Source organism: Astatotilapia calliptera, chromosome 14 (assembly GCF_964374335.1).
Source record: "Astatotilapia calliptera chromosome 14, fAstCal68.1, whole genome shotgun sequence".
Lineage (NCBI taxonomy): Eukaryota > Metazoa > Chordata > Actinopteri > Cichliformes > Cichlidae > Astatotilapia > Astatotilapia calliptera.
Window position 1 is genome coordinate 30,078,569 of NC_137435.1, and position 22,988 is coordinate 30,101,556.

The following is a 22,988-nucleotide window of genomic DNA, read 5'->3' on the forward strand; positions in this document are numbered from 1 at the left end:
AGAAAGGGGTTAATAGTGTAAGACAAGCTTGCAGAAATAACTTTTCCACAAATACACTATATTCTGTCACGGGTGGGCTTCACAGGTGGCACCAAATATTAGGAACGACCCACTTGCATTGGCTGCATAGTTTACCGCTGTTACTATGGCGAAAGTGCTTGTGTTCTCTTTATTTCAGAAAATAGCCTGGGGAAAGTTTTTTACGATTACGTTTCTGTTGTACTATTAACGCGCAGGTAGGGATTTTCCAAGCCCATTCTCAGCGTACAACAAATCTTCAAAGTAAACGCTTTGGTTACCTTTGAAGGGAATATACTCGCATGTAAGCGATTAAAGCACATACAGTCCCCATTTCCTGCTAAGTCCTATGTGACGCTTGTGTCGCTAAAAAAGTGCTGCACGTGATCTTATTTTGAAAACCGGACGTTTCGTATGCGGTAAATCTTTCAGTTTTAACTTTTGGGAGCGCTTGTTTATCTTCCGCAGTGCTGTGCAGGAAATACAGAGGAAGTGAGAAGGATGCTTCCTTTTGGAAAGAAACTAAAAAAAAAAAAAACAAAACTACAGACGCCAGTAGTGAGCGTTATTACTTTAGTTTAATTTTGCCTGCATTTATAGCTGAGGTTATTATTCATGCGATTTAGCTGAGAAACCCACAGAGGCTGAAAATGCTGGCTAAAGTTGAGTATATCTAATGTTGTCCCTTTCTCTGTAACATGATTTGCATACATGGGCAAAAAGTGTTCACACTGAACAATTACTCCTTTGTAAGCTACTAGCAGGAAATGTTGACTAATTAGGAAAACAGTGTAAAAATATTTGTTTTATTTCCTTACTTTGTTACAGATAACAGCTTTTTAATTTTAAGCTAAATTTTGAGTAGAACTACACTAAACTAAGTTAGATTTTATATTCTTGAATAAATAAAGAGTAAAATGCGTGCAGTAGAGATGTAAATGTGAGCAGGGAAAGGGACTGTGCCCTTATAAAGTATGTGAATCGTCTTCATGAGCTAATGTTGTCTGCAGTTTTCAAACCCCGCCCAGCCGCCACGTCAAAGACTTAGCCAGGAGTCCATAAACGAGCGCACCCCGTGGTCACACTGACAGACTGTCGGTGAGATAAACAAAGAGCCGGCGACTTTCCTGGACAACAGTTGACGCTACTCAAGCTTCTCGGCAACATGGAAACTGGTAGGTTAAATGTCACTGTGTCCCCTCTCAGTGTTTGTGGCTGCCTGGATGAGTGGAGCTTGCATTTGGTTGCAGGAGAATGACAGCTGACCGAGCTAACCCGTTAGCATTCACTGCGTTAGCATGCCAGCCTGCTAGCACGACTTTATGCCGTCCATCCCTCTGTGAGCTAGGTTGACAGTTCACCCCCCGACGGGTTATGGGGTTGTCAGCACGGTGCCAACATCACAATCTTAAATACATTAATCTTGCTCCTCTGCTCGGGCGTTAGGAACTCTTTCCAGGAACGGGATTTATTAGCCAGAGAGTAGCTAGCTCGTCTTGGAAATGCCACAGTGACTCTTTAAAGTCGTGGCCATTCATGGAAGTGAGAGTTCTGTTTGGGGAACCCTGCTTTTTACCAGAAAATAGAATAGTTTCATTTATTTTTCAGTAGATCTCAATAACCACCCCAATCAGCCGAGGAATACTCCCTACTTTGTTTTACAACTCTTTTCATGCTCATGGGCAAAGGTTGACTTTTGAACTTGAACCTAAGGTCTGTGTTAGCCAGCTGCCCTGATTTACACAGCAACATTTAACAATAAAAAATACGTTGAAATTAAACAAATTAAAAACATTAAGAATTTCAATATTGTCTTTTTTTTTTTATTGTGAAGCTGACAGCAACAATGACCACCTCCTAAGCCTGTTTCCTTTTTTTAAAAGTCTGTATTCCAGCTCTATGGAGCAGTGATAATAAAGTGCTTGGCTAATGTAAAGCCAGCTGTAAGAGCACTGGTGTGTAAATTTGCAAGTCACCCTGGCTGCCTGTGCTTGGCCCCTTTCCATAGAAAGCCACCCTGATCTCTGTCCTCACCATTCATGCACTCAGTTGTTGGCTAAAAGCCTGGCCAACTAACTTTGTTTGGGCTGAGTCTTTCCCGTTTCTTCACACACACGTGCACACACTCCTATCAGATATCTATTTAAATAAGATGCTGGCTTTTACTATTACATGCTGACCCTTTGACACATGTCCTCCTCATCTATCCATACTGATCAGTGTCATAACTTTTAGCTGTTGTGGCTTAAGGAAAACCGTGTTGCGCTGACACATGACTGAGGCCGCACTCCCAGAATACTCTTTGCCTTAGGCTGGCTTCTACATTTTTTTTTCTCCCATTTTTCTTTTTTTGATAACGCAGCAGCTAATGAGATTTGACACTGTCCTAATCTGCAATGGTCAGTGCATTTGAGCTTTGTGTTGATGGAAAATAACAGAATGCAGCTGAGCAAGAGATTTGAACTCGAGGCAGCATGCATGACTAGGCAATGTCCCTCTCAATGTTTAATTGCTCTATGCTGTTATTTGACGGAATAAAACACACACACACACTAGTGCCAGTTTGATTCTGTATGTGTGCACACGCACACCCCTTCTTACCCACATCCAGTGGGACTGGACGGGCTTTCCAGTGCATTCCTCTCACAGATGGAGCCAGATGAGTGATCCCAGCAGCCAGCTCTGACCAGCCCTCAGCTCCCTGGGGCAACTTGTAGTAGTGCTACTACAAAGCTTTCTTCATTTTAGTCCTCTTTTGCTGGTACTGCCTCTCCATGTACCCAGAATATTCTTTATTCTTTATCAGAGGGCTAATCTTAATCGTATAGGGTACCTTTTATAGATTTCAATGTAACCTCTGTGTGGACTGTGGAAAAAAGAAGTGAAGCACCAGGCGGTTATGTTCAATAAAGCATATGGTCTTAGTTTATGACTATCGATCTGGTATTAGAGGCATCTTTCTGACATCTGAGTGCATGAGTACTCAAAAGATAGCTCTTAAGTGGGAAGTGTGCATGTTTAAACCGCACAGTTGAGTCATGGGAATTGGAGCGGTAGGAAATTCCACTTTTGGATGCAGACAATCTGTCTGAATGTCTAGCCATATTAGCTTTTCTATAATGTGCTAACTTTAGTTGTCCTCCCTCTCCATCCCTTCCTATTTTTTTCCTCTTCCCCATCACACTCCCTGTTTCCCACTTCTTGTTCCTAAAGGTTTGAGTCAAGAGAAGGTAGCAACCTTTGTTAAGCGGATGCGGTCTGAGCCGCGTTATCTGCTGGCCCAGAATGTGTCAACCTGCATCGACCCGTTGGAGGTTTGTCTTCACCGGCAGACTGTACAGGATACTGTGCACATCTTCCAGCACTCTATCCCCACAGAGGGCAAGCCCATCACCAACCAGAAAAACTCAGGTAGGACATGATGTAATACAGTTGCATACACATGTACTCTGCACAAGATGCATGTTTAAAGTGTTTGTATTAGCAGGGCTGAATGGCATGGGTAAGGTGTTCCTGAAATGCCATGTTTCAGGGGGGACTGGCCATCGCCCAAAAGGATTCAAGTTTCCAGCCACGTGCCCTTCACAGTGCCAGGTCGATGCCAAAAGTGATTTTTGAAATTAGGGTTGTTCAGAAATCAGTTTTGATTTATATCATTAAGGAACTCATTAGCCTGGAAAGCTTTAGAGTGTTTGCTGAAGAACCCCGTCCTCATAGCAAAAAATGGCGGGAGTTATGAGGTGCTAACTACGGCACCCCTGTGCCACCCATGTGCCATTTATCCAAAACTAGTCAATGATCAGCCAGGGGCCGCCTGATGCTTTATGCTCTTCTTTATGTGTCGGGGTGCCACTTATTGTCTGTTTCATTTAGAAATCATTCCCATTTTTAGTTTTCATTGTCATCTTTGAATCCGCCGCCAGTCATAGATGCTCAAAATGTTTACACCTTGTTTGATGGTGATAAATAAACTTCTATGTGCAAAATATTTAGCAGTAACTTAAAACAGTTTGTTTTATGTGTTTATTTTTAATATCAAGAACGACGTGGATCATTTCTACATTTGCATTTGGGTGTATTATTCTGTACCTGTCAGTCAACCCAAACAGCTGCTTAATAGAGCAGGGCGATATGGCCAAAAATATTTATCACGATATATATTTGAAAATTTGCAATAACGATATAACTGACGATATAATTGATGCGAGACAAAATACAACTCCACAACATTACTAGCGCAAAAAGACAACCTTCCATTTATTTTCACTTAAACAAGAAGCTGGTTTTTATGTACATTAAAGCTTTATAAAAATTTAACAGTGCAAATGCAAATTCCTTGCTGAAAGTTTAACCAAAAGGCATTTCCAGTAGAAATGGGCTGACATATCCTGAGCATAACCATGTATAATATCCACTGAAGTTAAAAAGAGGTGCTTTGCAACATTAAACTGCAGTGTGCAGTACGCATTTTTCGGACCATGAGGTGCACGGGATTGATTATAAGGCACATTAAGCGAAACAAAGCAGTCAGATAAATCAAACTTTATTAAACTCATTCTTCTTGCTTCCTCCACTTCTGTACCATTGATTCATTAATGTTGAATTCTCTGGCAGCTGCTCTGTTCCCATGTTGTTGCAGTATATTAATGACTAACCTCCTATTGTGGATGGATTATCTCAGTTGTTCTCCTGACTGAAGTTTGGTCCGTTTACAGCATCCTGCCATGCGATTGCATTTGTCTCTAACCATGAGGAACCTTCACGTTAACTTTTATAAGTGGAAAAGTGTTAGTGTTCGTCCTCCAGCTTCACTGTTTATGTTATGCTAACATAGCTGTGTCGCTAGCGATCACGTAGCACATCCTTATATACCAGCTAGCCCAACTTCAGTAACCCTACAAACGTCACTGCTGTTTAGTTTCCTGTCTTCATTTATGTTGGAAGTGATAGCAGAGCTGTACGTTTGATTTTTTTCAGAAATCTCTCAGTCAGAACATGCTATATCATGCTTAGGTAACTAGCGAAACTAGCGAGCTAACTTCCGCTAGCTTGCTGCTAACTTCTAACTCCGTTAAATGTAATACATTTTGTTTTCATGGATGCCTGGAAGTTAAACTTCATAGTTACACCTGGTAAAGCAGCAATGCTGATTGTTTTATTAAAGATGAAAGAATTTAGACAGTTTTTAACTCTCAGTGCAGCGTTCGTTTGACCTGAAGAGGGGGGTTTAGGACCCAGATTACTCCCAGATTTAAGAGCATCTTAGTCCGACAAATACGACAATAACGACGGCCGCTTGCATGTTCTGCAAAAAAAAAGTGCTTTGTCGTGTATCTGACGGACAAACACCAAACCAGTTCCACATCACTGAAGTTGTACCATTTTTACAAACCAATTCTGGTTCATCTGTTTCACTCAACAATCGGCCATGTGCGTATGAAAACAAAGGCACTGCGCATGCGCGTTTTACTTATATTCTATCGCGATATTTCATTTTCCTATCATTGTCTAACATTATACCGGTATTACCGTGAACGGTATAATATGGCCCAGCCCTACTGCTTAACACACTGAATTTAGTAATGTTGTATATTTGTCCTCACAGCAACATTTCACAGTTCAAACCGTTGACAGTTGGCGCACACCGGTTAGTGATGTCATTTCTGAAGCAAATAACACTTTATTTTTCCTAACATATAATTTGATTGCAGTTGTACATGACAAACGATGAATAGACATGGCTGGATATTTGATTAATTATTGCCAGGAGTGGGAATCACAGTCTTAACTCAAGATATGACAGTAATACGTAGCCGATGATAATAATAATGCTATGATTACACAGTGATTCTGTAATAGTCAAAACATTACAGCTGATTCTTTACGGTATCGGTGTATTGTGACACAATTATCTGTGATATTTACTCAGATAAAAAACAGATTTTCTATGGCAACCTCTAAAGGGGGCAGATGAAAGAAGAGGGTTTGACCTGTCGTTTAGCTGGACTGGAAGCAGCATTACTTTTTATTTCCTTATATTGTCAGAGGGAGTGTGTAATGTGGAATATATACTGTATATTAATCATTGCTGTGGTTTCTCTGCATGTATGTAAAGTACGCCACACTCCCTCTTTCAGAGCTTCTGTCATAATTTATAGTTTTTGCATGAAATGTAAAATTTGCATTGTGTTTACATATTTTTCTCACTGAAATAACAAGTTTATTTTCCCCTTTTTAGCATGTTTCACTTGCACAGTTTGGCATTAACCTCTGGTGGGTCAGCTGACACATCTTTGGGTTGGCTTGTTCTACTATGTGGATTTCAGCACCTCACAGCCTTCATGAGAGATCCAGCTGGAATGACTCATGTGTTGGTGGGGATGGTGTGGGCTACCAAAGTTAGTCTTGCCTCAAAAATAGATTAAATAAGAAAGAAATTAAAGCCACATTAAAAGAGAAGGCTGCTGTTTAGAAACGGATGAAGCCGTGTATCAGCCCCTGTTGACAGCCATTGCTGCCCTTTAATTTCAGCATTCAGCAAATTGAAAACCTTAAATTTCCACCCAATTATTAATTAATGAACCACCCAATCGGTCTCAGCTGCAGAAATCCTGGTCCACTACAGCCCTGTTATTCATTGAAGGGAAGGGATCTAATTAAACAAGCGATCCTAGTCTTTCAGGGTTTTTGTGATACTTGTTATCATCACAAGCGCACAAGGATGGCTTTATATTGCTGTTTGCGCATTAAGCCTTTACTAACCTGCATATTTCTAAATCTGTTTTCTCTTAATCACTAGGGAGATGTTGGATCTTCTCGTGCCTCAACGTCATGCGACTGCCCTTCATGAAAAAGTTTAACATAGAAGAGTTTGAGTTTAGTCAGTCCTATCTATTTTTCTGGGACAAGGTAAGACACACAGTAACACCACATATTGGTTATGGTTGTGGGCTTTTTCACTCCTTTACTATTATTATTATTTTGGTACATTTCGGTGATGTAACATTCTGGTAAATGGATGGTTTTTGTTGTTTTGGAGTTGGGACACTGCGTGTGCATGCATGTGCCACTGGTGTGGTGTTATTATGCTGCACCTTTTCTACTATACAGTCATTGTCCCACCTAAAACCCCCTTTTGTGCGTTGTTGTCAGTGCTCCACCCGGACCAACGTCACGGTGACTCCTTGTTGATTTTTTTTTTTTTTTAAATGCCGTCATCGCTCTCTTTTAAACTGTGTGTATTTTTAGCAGGCCCATCATAAACACACCCCTTCTTTGTGGCAGGTGCCAGATATGGGAGCTTCAGCTACTGTGGTATTAGTAGTAAACAAAGAAACAGTAAAACTCTCCTTAAGTTATCAGCTATTGCATTAGATTTTTAACTAATTTCAATAAAGTCTTAAATGAAAACTAATTTTAACAAATTACAGTTGATGACAGTAGCTCTTTAAATATGTAATAAGTCTAATGATAGCTGAACGATGCCTCTCTGGTACCTTTTTTTTTCTTCTTCTTTGGTTTTGTTTCAAGTCTCATGTGGTCGACTGTCTACTTTGACAGTCTCTGTTTTTGTTGTTATCTCTCAGATCGAGCGTTGTTACTACTTCCTTCAAGCCTGTGTGGAGACGGCACAGAGGAAGGAGCCAGTGGATGGACGCCTGGTCCAGTTTCTTCTCTCCAATCCAACAAATGATGGAGGGCAGTGGGACATGCTGGTCAATCTCATTGGTTAGTTCTTATCATTGCACAGTGGTTCATGTTAAGTTCATTGAATAACCTGTTCAATGAACTTAACATTGAATAGGTTAAAAATAATATATTAATTTTAATATATAAAATTAACTAGAATAGTGATCCCCAGTTAATTTCATACTGGAAAGTGAGCTTCATTGGATTTAAAATCTCTGGCCTGTTATTGTCTTAAAAATAATATTATTTTTATTATTTAATTAAGTTTTTTAATGTTGTGCTGTCTACAGAGAAGTATGGCGTCATTCCAAAGAAATGCTTCCCAGAGTCACACAGCTCAGAGGCCTCACGCAGAATGAATGACATCCTCAATCATAAGGTACTTTTGCACACTTCCTTCAGTTCAAAGCAAACGGAGCTCACATATGTGTCCAGCTAGAAGTCTCATAATGCCAATGAGCCCATCCTGACTGTTTACCTCATGATGTGTTGCAGCTGAGAGAATACTGCCTAAGACTGAGGAACATGGTGGCCAGCGATGCCAGTAAAGGCGAACTGTCTGAAGCTATGGACAGCATGATAGAGGAGGTGAGACTGAAATCGCATGTGCAGTTTCTTTGTTTGCTTGTGTTTTTCTCAGAGCACTGAAAACTTTTATAGGATCACAGTTTGTGCTTGAACGAAGGAACTTCTGAATAAACGTGGGACCTCTAGAGCCAGGCAACTGCTCTAGAGGTCCCACGTTTATTCAGAAGTTCCTTCGTTCCTCAAAGTGTGCTACTTCCCAAAAATTCAGGAACTCTAAGGGCTGAGTTCACCTGGCTGAATGCCCAGGCTCTTTGCTAGGTGGCAGCGTCATATACCCTCTCAGCTACCCCAATACCTCCAAAAATAATTTTTCAGGTAAAAATAAAAAATACAAATGGTTAACCAATAGAAGAGTGTGTGAAAAGCCATTGTGAGTTCTCAGGTACATTTTACTGACGAGTTGTGTGTAAGCTCCGGTTCCAGTCTACAGCTCTAATTTTTTCTTTTCACTCAGTGTTATTTCTTCTTATTAATTGATCAAGCTTCATTCATCAGCAGATTTAAAGACATGGGTTTGAGGGGGTTCTCATCTTTAGTTGATCAGAGTTGTGACAGGTGGACAGATTTGATGGCTGCAGCAGTGGAAATAAAAGCAGAAGGGTGTAAAAGAGAGCAGAAGTTGGTAGTTCTGTTGTAGTTTTAGAAACGGGAAGTAAGACCTGCAGAGACACAGAAGTGTCGAAAGCGAATGGAAAATGTGCAGCTCTTGTAACATTGTTCCACTTTTACCAGAAGAGGGAGCTGTCAAATAATACATAACTGAGATGCTCAGAGCAGGCTATATGTATTCAGTGTGTCTATGAACAATTATTGTTAGATTAAACATTACCTGGTGATGTGTTCAATTTCTATATGAAGTTGTCAGCAACTTTTAATTTATTACAAAGCAGTAGTTCCAGTTTGTGACATCTAGTATGTAGGTATCAAAATTTCCCAAGTCCAATAAGAGAATTTGAGATTTTTAAATTCCAATGATAAATAATTGGTTTTATAGAAATGCATTTATAATATCCCAGCGCTATAGTTAAACATCAGTGCACGTTGCAGAGACATGCATTTGCAGACAAGGTAAAGGGAGAACACAATACTCTGTCAGCGGTCCCCAACCCCCGGGCCTCGGACCGGTACCGGTCCGTGAGTCGTTTGGTACCGGGCCGCGAGAGTTGAGGCTCAGGTGTGAAATGTATGGTTTTTAATCGGTTTTCAGCGTTACTTTGTTATCGTTTTTATCGTTAACTCGGTTTTCCTGGGTCTTTTCACGTGTGTTATGAATAAATCTTCTAATTTTACTAATTTTATTTTGTTGTATTTATCCGCGACACTTTAAAGGCTGGTTCGTGAAAATATTGTCGGGCATAAACCGGTCCGTGGCGCCAAAAAGGTTGGGGACCGCTGCTGTATGTTTAAAAAAAGTAAACAAAAACAAATGCATTTCTGTTGGCTCCAGGCTCATAACACTGACAACATCTTGTTTATAAATGATTAAGGAAAGGTTTCCTTTAAATAGAACCAGACAAATGTTGGCATTTGTCTGCCGATGCATGATGACTTTTGTTTTTCTTACAGTGCTCATTCACGTTTGACTTTTTGTAAAGGCAGTAAATGCATCTTGGGCCTTTTTTTTTTTTTCTTTTTTTTTTCTCTCTAATGTGCAGACAGTGTTTTGACCTACATTTTGTGTTTGTGTCCATTCACCTGCACACTACCTCTCATGTGACAAAGTTGCTGATAGTGATCTTGTTTATGGAACAGTCCGACGTCTAATGCTGGACAGTGATGCTGGTTTACCTCAAAGAGACAATACAATAAAAGGTGTGCAGGCACATGTAAACAAACACATGCAACACGTCATGAGCATAACACGTGTTTAAGGGGGACTACATGTGGTACACAGTGTGCTTGCGTGTGTGCTTTCTGAACACTGGGCAAGTTGCACTATGTAGGTGTGAAGCCTTATTCACGGCTCTTGTGTATGTGGGTGGGTCAATCGATCAATCAGTCAAGCTTCCGTTGAGACAATTGGGTCCGGTTAAGCAGCTTTTGTTGTCAGCTGTTAGGTCGTTTTGTGCTGCTGGCTGTTTGCTTGTTTAAACAGTCGCTCGTGGATGCCCAGCCATCAACACAAAGACATGTACATCCACCAACACATGCTGTGCAAGAGTAAAGATGGAGGACCGGGTGGGAGGACAGAGGTTTGTCAGCATGTTTGTATGTACACCTGGAAGTGTTTTGTTTTGTGAGGCACCGCACTCATTTCTTTTTATTTATTTTTTACAAAATGGAACCAAATTATTCTGATCGCAGTTCATAATGGGATGCTCCCAGCAAATGCAATAAGGGAATAAATGTTAAATTTCTTTAAACTTTTATTCTGTGAATGGGGTTATACCATAGTTTCTGTATTTGATCATAAGTCTTCTCCATGGTTTGCTGAGATTAGTAATGAGTTTTGCTTTCACCATCATAACAGACATTTGTTTGGATGGTTTACTTGAAGTGTTGAGGTGTCTTTTTATTTATTTATTGCTTATCAGACGAAATTGTATAATGATTCTTATATCTATCCATCCATCCATCCACGTGTCCAGTTCATTGATTATGTTTAAACGATTAGTCAACTAATAACTTTTAACGTCATTGGGTCAGCACATGGGTTAGCACTCGCAGAAAGAAGGTCCTGGGTTCGTATCCGCCACCTGGCTGAGGCCTTTCTGTATGTAGGTATGAGGGCATGTTGTCCATGGGTTCTCTCAGAGTACTCTGGCTTGTCCTACAGTCCATTCACCATTAGCCCTGGGACAGATTGGCACCCTGTCAAGGGTCTACCCTGCCTCTGCCTCGTGACAGCTGGGATTGGCCTCATCCCCATGTTGCTGTAGCTTTAACAACATTCCTAAATAGTAACTCTGTAAATTAGGATCAAGATGTCAAACCTTCAATGACAGACATTTTACCAGAGGCTTTGCAGCCAGTTCACAATACCACCATCCAAGCCAATAGTGAGCCCAAGTTCATGCAGGACAGGCAGGCTTTAAGAAACCTGTGTTTAAGATTAAAAATTCATTGTTTATTTCATCTCGTTTAGAACCAAAACAGTGTTTGTGGACACAAGAACCCTGTGTACCTCCAGACTTCTGTCTGAAAACACAGTGTTACTGCTGCATGTTCATGTGGATTTACATCCATGTGTGCACACGTGTTTCTCAGGATTAAAGTGCCAGTCCTACTTGGGTGCATGTGGAAGTGATGCTGTCCACCCGCCAAACGTGGCAGCTGCGCTTGTGCCCTGGTCTTCATCACCAAGCCCCACACACAGTCCCGTGACAGAAACCCTGGGTCGCTGCTTCTGCTTCCACTTACTGTACCTGGGGTGTGCTTGATTTGAACGAATCTCTTTGCGTGTGAAGAATCAAGTCTTGTGTGTGCGTGTTAACACTGCTCAGGCACATTGACTCAAACCACATAACATTTATTTAAGAACCTTGGCAAAAGAGCCTTAACCCACTTCATAATGCACCTGCAGAAACGGCGTTCAAATCACCACTGTGCGCTGACAGTTTGTCGTTATTGCTGCTAGGATTCCTGTGTCCATACATGCGTTGTTGAGGCAGCCTTCTTCTTTCATGCTCTCTCAGATGTGCATCGGGGTTTCTCTTCTGTCACTTGTGTGGACAAGTAGACAGTACAAAGGCACAATCACTGGAAACTATACATGCACATGCAGCACTTCACACACATGAAACATACACAGATGGTATTCCTCACGCCACCACCGTACCCTTTCCATGCTCCATTGCGTCATGGAATCAGAAACACCATGTGCGGCTCTGCTCTTGGCTCTGAATACAGAGAGAGATTCTTAAGACAAGTCTAATTTACGAGACCGCCATCAACTCGCAGAGGAACCCTCTTACCACAGCTCACACACCCTGCGCTGCAGGCTGTTGGCTCAGTTGATTTGTTGTTCGATGTGGGTGGGTTCCTACATATGTCTTTGTTACCGGCTGCAGTCGTTGCAGCCTCAGAATAGCCACTTTAGAGTTGTCCACCCACATTTCTTGAATTTTTTTTTTTTTCATGCACAATTGCAGGAATTTAACAATGCCCACATGTGTTGCATGTTTACAAAACATGGAAGTTTAATCAAAACCTCACTCATTTTTATCCAAACTGTTTGCATGGTGTCATTTGCTTACACTCACAAGTCCAGCTTCTAGACAATGGTTATAAATTTATGTCAGAGTAACAACGAGGTGCATGGTTTTCCTCAATTCGGCAAATTGTGCCAATCCAAGAACATTTTCAACCATCAAATGTATGTTTTAACCCTTTACTCCATAAAGATGACTTTTGACACCCTCCTCTGTATTGTTAACGAAGAGATTTGACACTTGGATGTAAATGTATATCCATAAAGACATGGTTTCTATTCAATGACCATTAGAATAGGGATACGGATTAGCACCAGTAAAGCTGATCACTCTCACTAATTTCTGATGCACACTCATTCATTTTGTTCTGAAAGCAGGCCTGATATGACAGAAACCGCTCAGTTTGTTTTTAAAGCAGAAACAAGGATTGCAAGTTAAATCTGTTGCTATAGCATGTTACAAATGTGGAAGTATTGACGGCTAAATTAATTTTTTGTGGTTTTTGTACCAACTTTTGTGAATTATTCTTAAACTGCAATGATATTAAATGTGTAAATTGCTTTTTAATCACTTCTTTCAGCTTTTGTGTACGTTTTACTAATTCGAGCCAACTCGGGCCAGTGTCTTCAACACTGGAGCGCAGATGCTATCAAGCATTAGCCAGGGTTAGCCCCAATAGCGTGCATTCGGCTCATTGTTTGTACCAAGACATGCAAACTCACTATGTCACAGAATGGAGACAGACCTGAGGTGGGTCTTCCGCTACAGACTGAGCTGAAAAGAAAGCCGCATGTTGACAAACTCCATCATAATCACTTACAACAGCTGGTTCCTGAAACCTGTTAACAGTTCAGATGTTTAGAATATTAAGATATGAATGACATGGCTGTTGAAGTTAGAATCTAAACACGGATGGAGCCCTGCAGATTTTTATGAACAACGCATGTTGGGTTTAGGAAAGAATCGAGGGGCTTTGGCTCGGATCATTGTAAACTGTCTCAAAATAGGAATTTACAAATCTTTAGACAGTTTAACTCACTGAAGTGGTTTCTGAGAGTCAAATTAGAAAAAGCTTGCAACTTGGAGTTGTGGAAATTAATTTCAAACCTACTCTGACATTATCAAATCAGACACATTACATTGAGATGTGAAAGAGAGAGCCCAATATTTTGCAAACTTGCTATTCTGTATCCCCCCCACCTGTCCCTCTTTCCCCATCACTCATGCATGTCAGTCACTGAGGCAGCAGGTGTTTCTATATTGATCCTGTTCTCATGTCATTGTCGCTGTTTATTCTCTTGACTAAGGTCTCCTCTCCTCACAGTCGCTTTACTTACATTGCCAGGTCCGATGAGAATGTACAAGGCTGGTGTTAAGGGCGACACTTGCTGTATGTGTCAGGGCATCAGAAAGAAGAAAACTGTAAAGCAAGTGGAAATGTTTCAATTTGTCAGGAGAGATTAAATGCAGGAACCGGAGGAAAAGGGAGTAGAGCCCGACGGGTGTTTTTTAAGACCTAGCGAGTGGATGGACACCCTGGTGTGTCCTCCTGCCCACAGAGCAGTCTAAATAAAGTGGCTGAATTGGGTAGTTCGGAGGTGTGGGGAGCTTAAGCAGATGCTTTTGTTGACTCAGCGCAAGTGTGTATTTTTGTGTGTGTCTGTATTTTTGTGACTTTACACATTTCTGTAACAAAGAGGGGATTGGTTTGTTTGTTTAAGACTGGCCTGAATTTATGCCTTTTTTCCACTATGTGACCATTTCTGGAGTGGGGCTCCTACATTCTACTTTATATAATGGGATATTTAAAATGTGTGTAAAGGTCAGGAAAGCGCTGCCACAGGAGCTAGGTTTCCTTTAGTCCTTTAACACACACACTGAAGCGATACATTGCCAAGGCAATGTGTCACTGTCTAGTGGCCCTCTTTTTATCTGCGGCGAATAATGGTCTCGATACAATGATTAATTTCTCAGTCCCGTATTAATCATATTTCATAGGAAAAGTATGTGCTCAGTCTTGGGAAAAGAACAGAGGATGGGAGTATTGAAAAGCTTAAGGGGGAAATTCCAGCGATAGCTATATCAGGGGTTAGGAGGGCCAGATTGACAGACGGCCCAGTCCAAACAACCTGATTTAGCCCACAAGAACTCACTCTGAACTTCTGCACTGAAGGAAGACGCACATGGCGGAAGGGCAAAGGGGTGTGTGTGCTGCAAATGGAAAAGAATGGAAGCGCAGCAGTGGGAAAATGCAGGGATAATTGGAAGAGGTCTTGGTACTCATCAAGGGTATGCAGGGATGGACAACAGATGTTTGCAAATTAGGAATATTGAATATACAGGCTCAAGTGAAAGCGGTGGCTCCCTCCGTCTCTGTAGTTGAGGTGAATTGGTAGGAATCTCTGCTTGCCTTATTAAAATGTAGAGTTTGCTGAAATGTGCCATGTTTGCTTTAAACTGTCTACAAATGCTAAATAGACTTTAAAGCCAAACCTTTATCTAAACTGTCTTTGTGCTGTGCAGGTTTTCCGAGTGGCCAGTGTTTGTCTAGGCAGCCCTCCTGAGACCATCTGTTGGGAGTACAGGGACAAGGATAAGAACTTCAATCGCATGGGACCACTCACTCCTCAGGAGTTCTACAGGAAGCATGTGAAACCCCTATACAACATTCAGGACAAAGTAAGTGACCCCCTTGGACACCACAGATGGAGAGCCTGTAGATTTCTGTGGTCTTTGTGTAGCTGTAGAAACTCTGATCTTGTGTGGTTATTTCCTCTATCCCCAGGTCTGCCTTGTAAATGACCCTCGACCCCAGAATCCTTATGGAAAGCTGTACAGTGTCGAGTTCTTGGGTAACATGGTTGGTGGTCGCAGCACTCTGTACAACAACCAGCCCATCCAGCTACTGAAAAAAGCTGCAGCTGACTCCATAAAGGATGGAGAGGTACGTTGGCACAAGTGGGCACAACTCCAGGCACAGATGTGTGCACAACTGTGATTATTGTTTTGGTTTTTTTTTTCTTTCCACCCATCTTAGGCTGTGTGGTTCGGTTGTGACGTTGGGAAACATTTCCACAGCAAGCTGGGCATTAATGACATGAATGTGTGAGTATAACTGAAGGATGTCCAGTGTACAGTATATGAACAAATCTCCAACAAGTGTTGAAGTAGGGATTTATCTTAAGATAAACTTTGGCATACCAAACAAAGAAACTGGATTTTTTTCCCTTCTCTTACACTTAAGGATTAGAGGAACAGCGGGAAAATCTGTTTTGTTCACTTGACTGTGGTAAAGGTATCTTTAAAAAGCCTTAACAACAAAGGGAACTATTTTTATCTGTGCCACATCTTCATTTGACTGGACCAGACAACATCTGCCTTTTTGAGGTGTCCGTCTCCCCACGCAGGAAAAGTGCCCATCTTTGCCCTTCAGGTGCAGCAGCAGCAGCATCTGTGTCTGAGTTGCTGGCGCCAGGCTTAAATTTGCCCGCTGAACCAAACCAGCATGGTGCCGAATGTCTGGTTTCATCTCCACTGAAGCTCATCTTTCACACAGATCTCTTCTTGTAACAGTACATTATAACTGGAATGAGGCTGAGGCTTAATGTGGCCTCATTTCTAGACAGACATGCTCAAAGTGGAAATGAAACAGCGGGCTGCCTTTTTAGCTGCAAAATCCCAGCTTATGAAGGCAGCGTGTTTTGTGGCTTTTTATGGTCATTACATCTCTTCCCACTGTTCCTGTCAGAAACAGATTTTATTATTGTTAAAACATGACAAATCACAAATGCAGTAAACCATTTCTTGTCATAAGTGTGTAGAGGAGCTGGAGGTATCACATGATTTTGTGCATTTCATACAGGTTCAACCATGAGCTTGTGTTTGGGGTTTCAGTGAAGAACCTTTCAAAGGCAGAGAGACTGATATATGGCGACTCTCTCATGACCCATGCAATGATTCTCACCGCTGTCACAGACAAGGTACACTCACACAATCATGCAGTACAGGTATGTGACTGTTTGGTACACTCGTGTGTACATGCAGTACTTATACAAACTGTCCAGCGAGAACACACACACTCAGAATTTCCCAAGGTTTATTGTATGAAAGTCTTGCCGTGTGTTTACGCTGCTTTAATCCGCTGGAGTTTTTTTTGTAGTGCTGTCAATTCCCCCCTTTTTAAGTAACCCCAGCTGTCAGGACACTTTCTTTCCTCTTGTCTCACTGTTATCTCCCATTGTCTCTTGTTCTCCTTCTGTCTCTCAGGATGGAAAAGAAGGCTATGAAAAGTGGAGGGTGGAAAACTCCTGGGGTGACGACCGTGGCAACAAAGGTAACACGAAACCCTCTTGCTGCAGAGCAGAAGCCTGATTTCTTTGATGTGACGCTGATTGTCAGATGTCAGCCTCTGGTCGGGTGATTAAACTGTCATCTTCCTGTTTGTGTTCCTTAAATTAAAAACAGGGTCTTGAACTTGTAATTGGTTATGTTCCTCTTCACCACAACAGAAACGCAGGGGGCCTTTATTTAAAAAAAATAAAAATAATAAGAGTTATGAAATTTACAGATCTTAAGTTTGACACAGATTATGCATGCTTATTCAAAAAAGGAATTTCTGCTATTGGCTTCTGTCTCATAATTGTGTGCAAATATCTGCACTTCTGCAGGGCAGGTTATAGCAGAGGAAATAAGGAATGTTAGATAAAGCAACACAGCTCACAGGCAACAGTTTAATCTTTCTCTTTGGACTCGAGTCAGGAATGTCAGGCCCTTTGTTGGTCAGATAATTTTTTTTTTTTACATAAATCTCCAAACACCAGCATAATTTTAATGCATTTTAATATACAGTGCCATGTATAACTAATGTCCATTAGTCTTAGGGGGGCTGTGACCTATCCCAGCTGTCGTAGGGTGAGAGGCAGGGTACACCCTGGACAGGTTGCCAGTCTGTTGCAGGGATACCAGATAGACACAGACTACGTCCACAGTAGCCCGGACAGATTTGAAAACGGCCCGCATCCACACTAGCACATGACTAAAATGCGTTAGAAAGTCTCCGTGGGCCAATTTAGTTACCAGTTAACATAACGCCACTAACTGCATGTCTTTGCACTGTGTGAGGAAGCCAGAGTGCCCATGCAAAACATGGGGAGAACATGCAAACTCCACACAGAAAGACGCTGGCCTAGTGGTGGAATTGAACTCAGGACTTTCTTGCTGTGAGGCAACAGTGCTGAATACAGGCCCAGCAGTTAGGCATCCAATTGGAAATGGGATGAAATATCCATACCAGCACATGTGATTATAAAGCACATTTTAATGTGCTTTATAAAGTTATTAGAGCTAAAGGTAAACGTTAAAAATAGCTTCTATGCGTCTCTCTAAGGTCTGAAATGTTTCAAAGTGTGTTTTGGTCCTCAGCTGTTGACATGGAGACCTTTTGATTGTCTAACACACCAGAAGCGTACAAAGAATTTCAACTTTTGAACCACGGTTTATTTTTTAGTGGTCTAGTTGTTTTTTGTTTTATTTTTAAACCACATATTAGATTTAATTTTGATAACCTGAGTCAGTCATGGAAAACTGTAGGGTGTCTGTCATTAAGTAGGTTTGGCTTCCTTTATGCAACAGCCCTCCCAACACAACAGGTCCTCCACACCACTGCCCCAGATGACTGTTGCTATGCCCACTATTTTATTTATTTATTTTCCTAATCTTCCTCTGATCTTCTCTGCCTTACCGCCCTGTTACTGAGCTTAGGCTTCCACTCCAAATGATGGGAGAGTATTTAAGGTCAGTGGTGGATCGTCTCATGACACACACACACAGACATACAGTACAAGATGTACACATAACGAGACGCACACTTACTCTCAATATTTGCTTGAACCCACAAACCTTAGTGACTGTTGAGAAAACATGTGAAAACCCCTCAGTCAAATGAAGTGTTTTTCATGCATATCTTATTCCATAAACACCAGCAGATGAGGGGAGGCCAGGGCCCCCAGCCCCTCCACAGCCAAATTAATAAAGTTTTTCTTGTGAAAAGAAAAGTCTGAGAAGTGGAGTTCACTGGGTAATCTGGAGGCTATGTTTGTTTGACAAAAGCTGAGGGGAGAAAAGAAGGGAAGTAGATGTGGAGGCAATTTGGGGAAAATGACAAAGAACTGAAGAAATTAAAGAATAGTGAACAAAAGAAGGAAGCCAAGAAAGAAAGTGCTCGTAAGATTTATAAGACTTGATGTCTCCCTTTAGTCTTTTAATATTTCTTCTAACCATAAAAGGATCTCTCAGGAGAGTTTTAACTTTCCGTTTCCTCCATCTTTAATCCTTCAAACAGACGTTGTTATGACTCTGCTCACTTTACAACTCGAACTTTTTACACCGTTTAAGAGTAATATTTTGTCTCAATCGCTGAGAGTTTAATATGGGTTTAAGGATTCTGTAGATTTGTTATTTTCACCCAAACGGTTATCTGCTCTTTCGTCCTGTAAAGGAAACTAACATTTTAAATTTATAAAACTGCTTTTTACACTATGAAAGAGCCCAAGTGTTTAAATAAATAAACAAATAAATATAATTTTAATATCCATTGATCCATTTATTCTTTTCCACTTGATCATTAATTTATGCTGCAAACCTACAGAAGCTGAAATGACCTTGTTGAGTCTACACAAGTGGCTGACTCCACTGCACACATTTATACTCGTGCACTGCTCTGCAATTTCACCACCAAAGTTTCTCTCTTTTGAGTCGACCCATAGAAATATGCATTGGAAGAAATGACAGTTCTGAATGGTCGGTCATTGCAGGCTGTGCCGTCGTGGCTTGTATGGCTACAAGTAATATGGGTACAGCTGCAGTGTGATTACTCAGGTGGTGAACTCGTGATGGTCAGAAAGTCGAGTGTAGAAGGCTGTACATTTGTGACCCTCAAGTAGGTTTTTCTACAGCAGCTATTTTAAGTGTTGTAAATGTCATTGACAGACGTTCACATGATTATTAATCTAATAAGTAACAAGTGTTTACCCACTGTGTCAGGTTAAAAAGTTGTAAATGTTCAAAAATGTGGCAGCTAGCAGGACAAAATGCAGCATTAGTCATGCTGATAAGGAAAATGGCTAGCTGTTTTGTTTGGTTTTTAAAAAATAAACCATGAAATGAAAGCGAATACACGGTTTATATAGTGTTAGTCATGCTTTTAGGCATTTTGCAGTTTATTTCAGTAGTTAGATTTTGCAAAACGGGATAAAAATGGCTATTTTCAAATGTCTAAATCATTGTCACATCACCTTTTCTCTTTTGCAATATGGATTAAAATCACAGATCCTCTGGGCCAGATTGCGTACTTCAGAATAACTGAATAGGTGGCTCGCTTACACTATACCCATCTGGTCTGAGACAGGACACTCAGCCTATCCCAAAAAACAAATAACACCCAACATTCACACACACACTATGCCACCCAACACGCGGGTTCCAGGAAGCTCACATCAATACACACATGGTTACTGCAGTGAGAACCAGGCAGTATGCCATGTGAGATTTGCGTACTTGGAAGAACACGGATACACAGCACACACGCCACCCCGATACATTGTTTTGAACTGTGCACGTTCTTGCGGTTACCCTGACGTCTTTGATAAGTCAACTTGACAGTTGGAGGGATGCTCAATTCCGAACACACGAGAAAGGGTGGGGGGGAAGGAAAAAAGGAAGAGCTGGAGCAAAAAGGTGGTATGAGGAAGGGGGGGGAAAGAAAAGTAAATGAACTTTGAGTTCAGTGTTTCCAGTTCTAATCCAGCTTCCCATATGGGCCAGTTCAGCGCTAGGTCTGAGCTGCTCTGGTTTCACCGAGCTTCTAGCCTCTTTTATTTATGCGGAAGACGCACACAGACATCTTTGATTTTAATTAATCGTTTCAGTATGGGGCTAGATTCTCATCCAGAAAGTGATCAGGTTATTCCAGCATCCTTTCAGTGTAAGCTCAAGGTAAACTCACAGGAATCTGAACTCATTCATGTTGACCTTGTACGGCTGCACACAGGGACACAGGGAGAGGGAAGCAGACATTGTTTGGTTTTATCAGGGTGTGCATGCAGAGCTGATAGCTAAAGTGCAGAATGCATGCCGTACTGAAGGGTGGGATAGTGTGAACTATAACGGGCGGGGGTCCTTCGTGTCTGCAAAAAGCTCTTTTGCCTGTTGAACAATAGTTTAAAACTAAAGAGCACTTAGCAGGATTTCAAACATGCATGCATCAACAAAGTGTGCTGGACCATTCTGTTGAATTCTTCTTCCTCTCTACTCCTCCCCTTGCAATGAAAGAAGCATAACCGCATTATCGCTAGATTAATAAAATAAGCTTTGTATGAGTCTGTGTAGTGCTGTCTACCTGTGAGAATTATTTGGAAATAAGTGGACCCCCGAAAAAGCTAGTATTTGAAGAATTTTACAGCAGCTACTTTATACTAAAACATTTGGTGTGTTCCCATATTCATAAAAATCTTTTTAAAGTCTATATCAGATTGTGATATTGGCACAAGAGATGTTGATAAATAATGCTAACTGGCCTCATTTCCTGAGTTCTGCTAAACAATTTCCATTATCATGCAAGTTTTCCATTTCAATGAGAGAGTAGGCTTCTTATCCAGCTCGGTCTGGGTGTAGCTGCTGCTGCTATTGACAGATGTTGGGAGCTGGATGAACGTGCCATTGTAAAGCTTTCTGATGTGTTCAGCCGGCGCCTTTGGTGCTAAACACAAGAGCTGAAGGAACATTCTACCACGCACGAGTTGGCCTATTATTTTTATGATATTCCTTTATGAAAAAAAACATTTTTCATTGTTTGTGTTTTGGCCGAATTCTTCATTTTCTATTAAATCGATATACTGAAAGATAAATGTTTCAACATGGGACTGGACTCAGAAGGACTGAAGATTCTGGACGGCAAAATTGTTAATTTAACTGTGGAAATGATCTCATCATCAAATGTATAAGAGACGATAGACAATAATGGGAAGCAGTTGTACATCTTTGTTTTTTAAAGCATAAAAATCTAGATTTCAAAGAAAACTGATTCTAAAGAATTGCATAGCATCTTAATAACGATGACCAAAATCGATAGGCCTCACTTCTGTATTTAAAAACCTAGACGGGATTCATGCCAGTGATCAAAATCAGTCCTGAGATGTGTTTTCATGCTTGTGTTGAGATACTTTGGTTTTCTAAAATACATTATGTGTGTGGGTTTTTGTTTGTTTGTTTGTTTGTTGCTTTTCAGACACCTGTTTCTACCACAAAATATGCAAACCTTCTAGTGAATTTCAAACCTGAAGTTTGGGTGCTGTGACTCTCGTTGTCTGGTTTCACAGACAATTTTGCCATTTTAAACAGTTAAAGCCTTTTTCTATGTGAAAATTGTTTAGGTCTAGGGTTTAACTTTACCTATTATATTGATCTAATTCTTGACCAGAACCTGACGGACATTTGTTCCTTGTTTTGGTAATTTATTGAAAAGAGTCAGTCTTCTGCTGAGTACTTGAATCACAAGGAGAATCCAAGCAGCTGACCTGATGTCTTCTTGTCTCCCTCTGTCTCTGTAGGTTACCTGATAATGACGGATGACTGGTTCTCTGAGTATGTTTACGAGGTGGTGGTAGACAAGAGGTTCCTGACCGATGATGTCCTGGAAGTGATGCAACAGGATCCCATCGTACTTCCTGCCTGGGACCCGATGGGATCCCTGGCATAGCTAGAGAAATCTAGGTTTTAGCCCCACCCTCTGGTCAATTTGACTCCGCCCTATTCCTCAGCTGCTTTTACCTCTCCAACATTTCCCCAACACCTCCTTCTAAAACGGCCTGTACTTCTAGAAAAAATAATAAAGATTTTGTTTTCTTTTTTACCAGACTGCCTTTGTCTTTTGTCTATTTTTTCTTTCTTTCTCAGACTGCTGGAGGTTTATTCTGTTGCTTACACACTGCATGTATCTGCAATCTCAGCTCTGGACTTAATTAGTTGATTAGCTGCTGACAAATATTGTACATGGCCGTTAAGTTGTTTGAATGTTTTTAATTGAAGTTTATGTATTCCATTTTTGTGTGCATGTGTTTCACCAGGACAAAACAGCAGTTCATAGTTAAGTGCTGGAAGTAACACACTAGTAACGCAATCATATCATAACCTCCCGTCCCTGCAATCAGCACAGTGTAAACCAGCCCCTGAATAGCAAACAGCAGTCCAGATTCTTTTTGGACAGCGACGCAGTTTTCAGATGCAGTTGAAGTTTGAGAGACTGAACAAAAATGTTGTATTAACCCTTTGAGAAGTACAGCCAACTCGATGTGAAATTCCTATTTTTTTTTTTTTTTTTTTTTTTTTTTAAGGGACAGAGAATTAACTGATAACCAAAAATGTTAATTTGTAACACTTGGAAAATCCTTTGCCGGAAGAAAAACCCACGGACATACCAAAAGAGCAGGTGTCCTCCTTTGCCATGCTTCACCAGGGCTTTGCTGCAGCCATCTGTAGAGGTGGGTA

General features: G+C 41.0%; 1 protein-coding gene across 2 annotated transcripts; it reads left to right on the forward strand.

The window, feature by feature from the left end:
- Nucleotides 1–490: 490 nt before the first annotated feature.
- On the forward strand, nucleotides 491–22,358 carry blmh (bleomycin hydrolase). 2 transcript variants are annotated; one of them, XM_080288470.1, is made up of 14 exons: nucleotides 491–680; nucleotides 1,029–1,193; nucleotides 3,232–3,429; nucleotides 6,818–6,927; nucleotides 7,605–7,746; nucleotides 7,998–8,086; nucleotides 8,203–8,295; nucleotides 14,970–15,125; nucleotides 15,232–15,390; nucleotides 15,484–15,551; nucleotides 16,309–16,426; nucleotides 16,713–16,779; nucleotides 18,207–18,239; nucleotides 22,052–22,358. In XM_080288470.1, the coding sequence occupies exons 2-13, from the start codon at nucleotides 1,184–1,186 to the stop codon at nucleotides 18,221–18,223; spliced, it is 1,227 nt and encodes a 408-aa protein (XP_080144596.1). In that variant the 5' UTR covers nucleotides 491–680; nucleotides 1,029–1,183; the 3' UTR covers nucleotides 18,224–18,239; nucleotides 22,052–22,358. The 2 variants fall into 2 exon arrangements, with proteins under 2 accessions (XP_080144596.1, XP_026048248.2); XM_026192463.2 differs by lacking the exon at nucleotides 18,207–18,239.
- The last annotated feature ends 630 nt before the right edge of the window (nucleotides 22,359–22,988 follow it).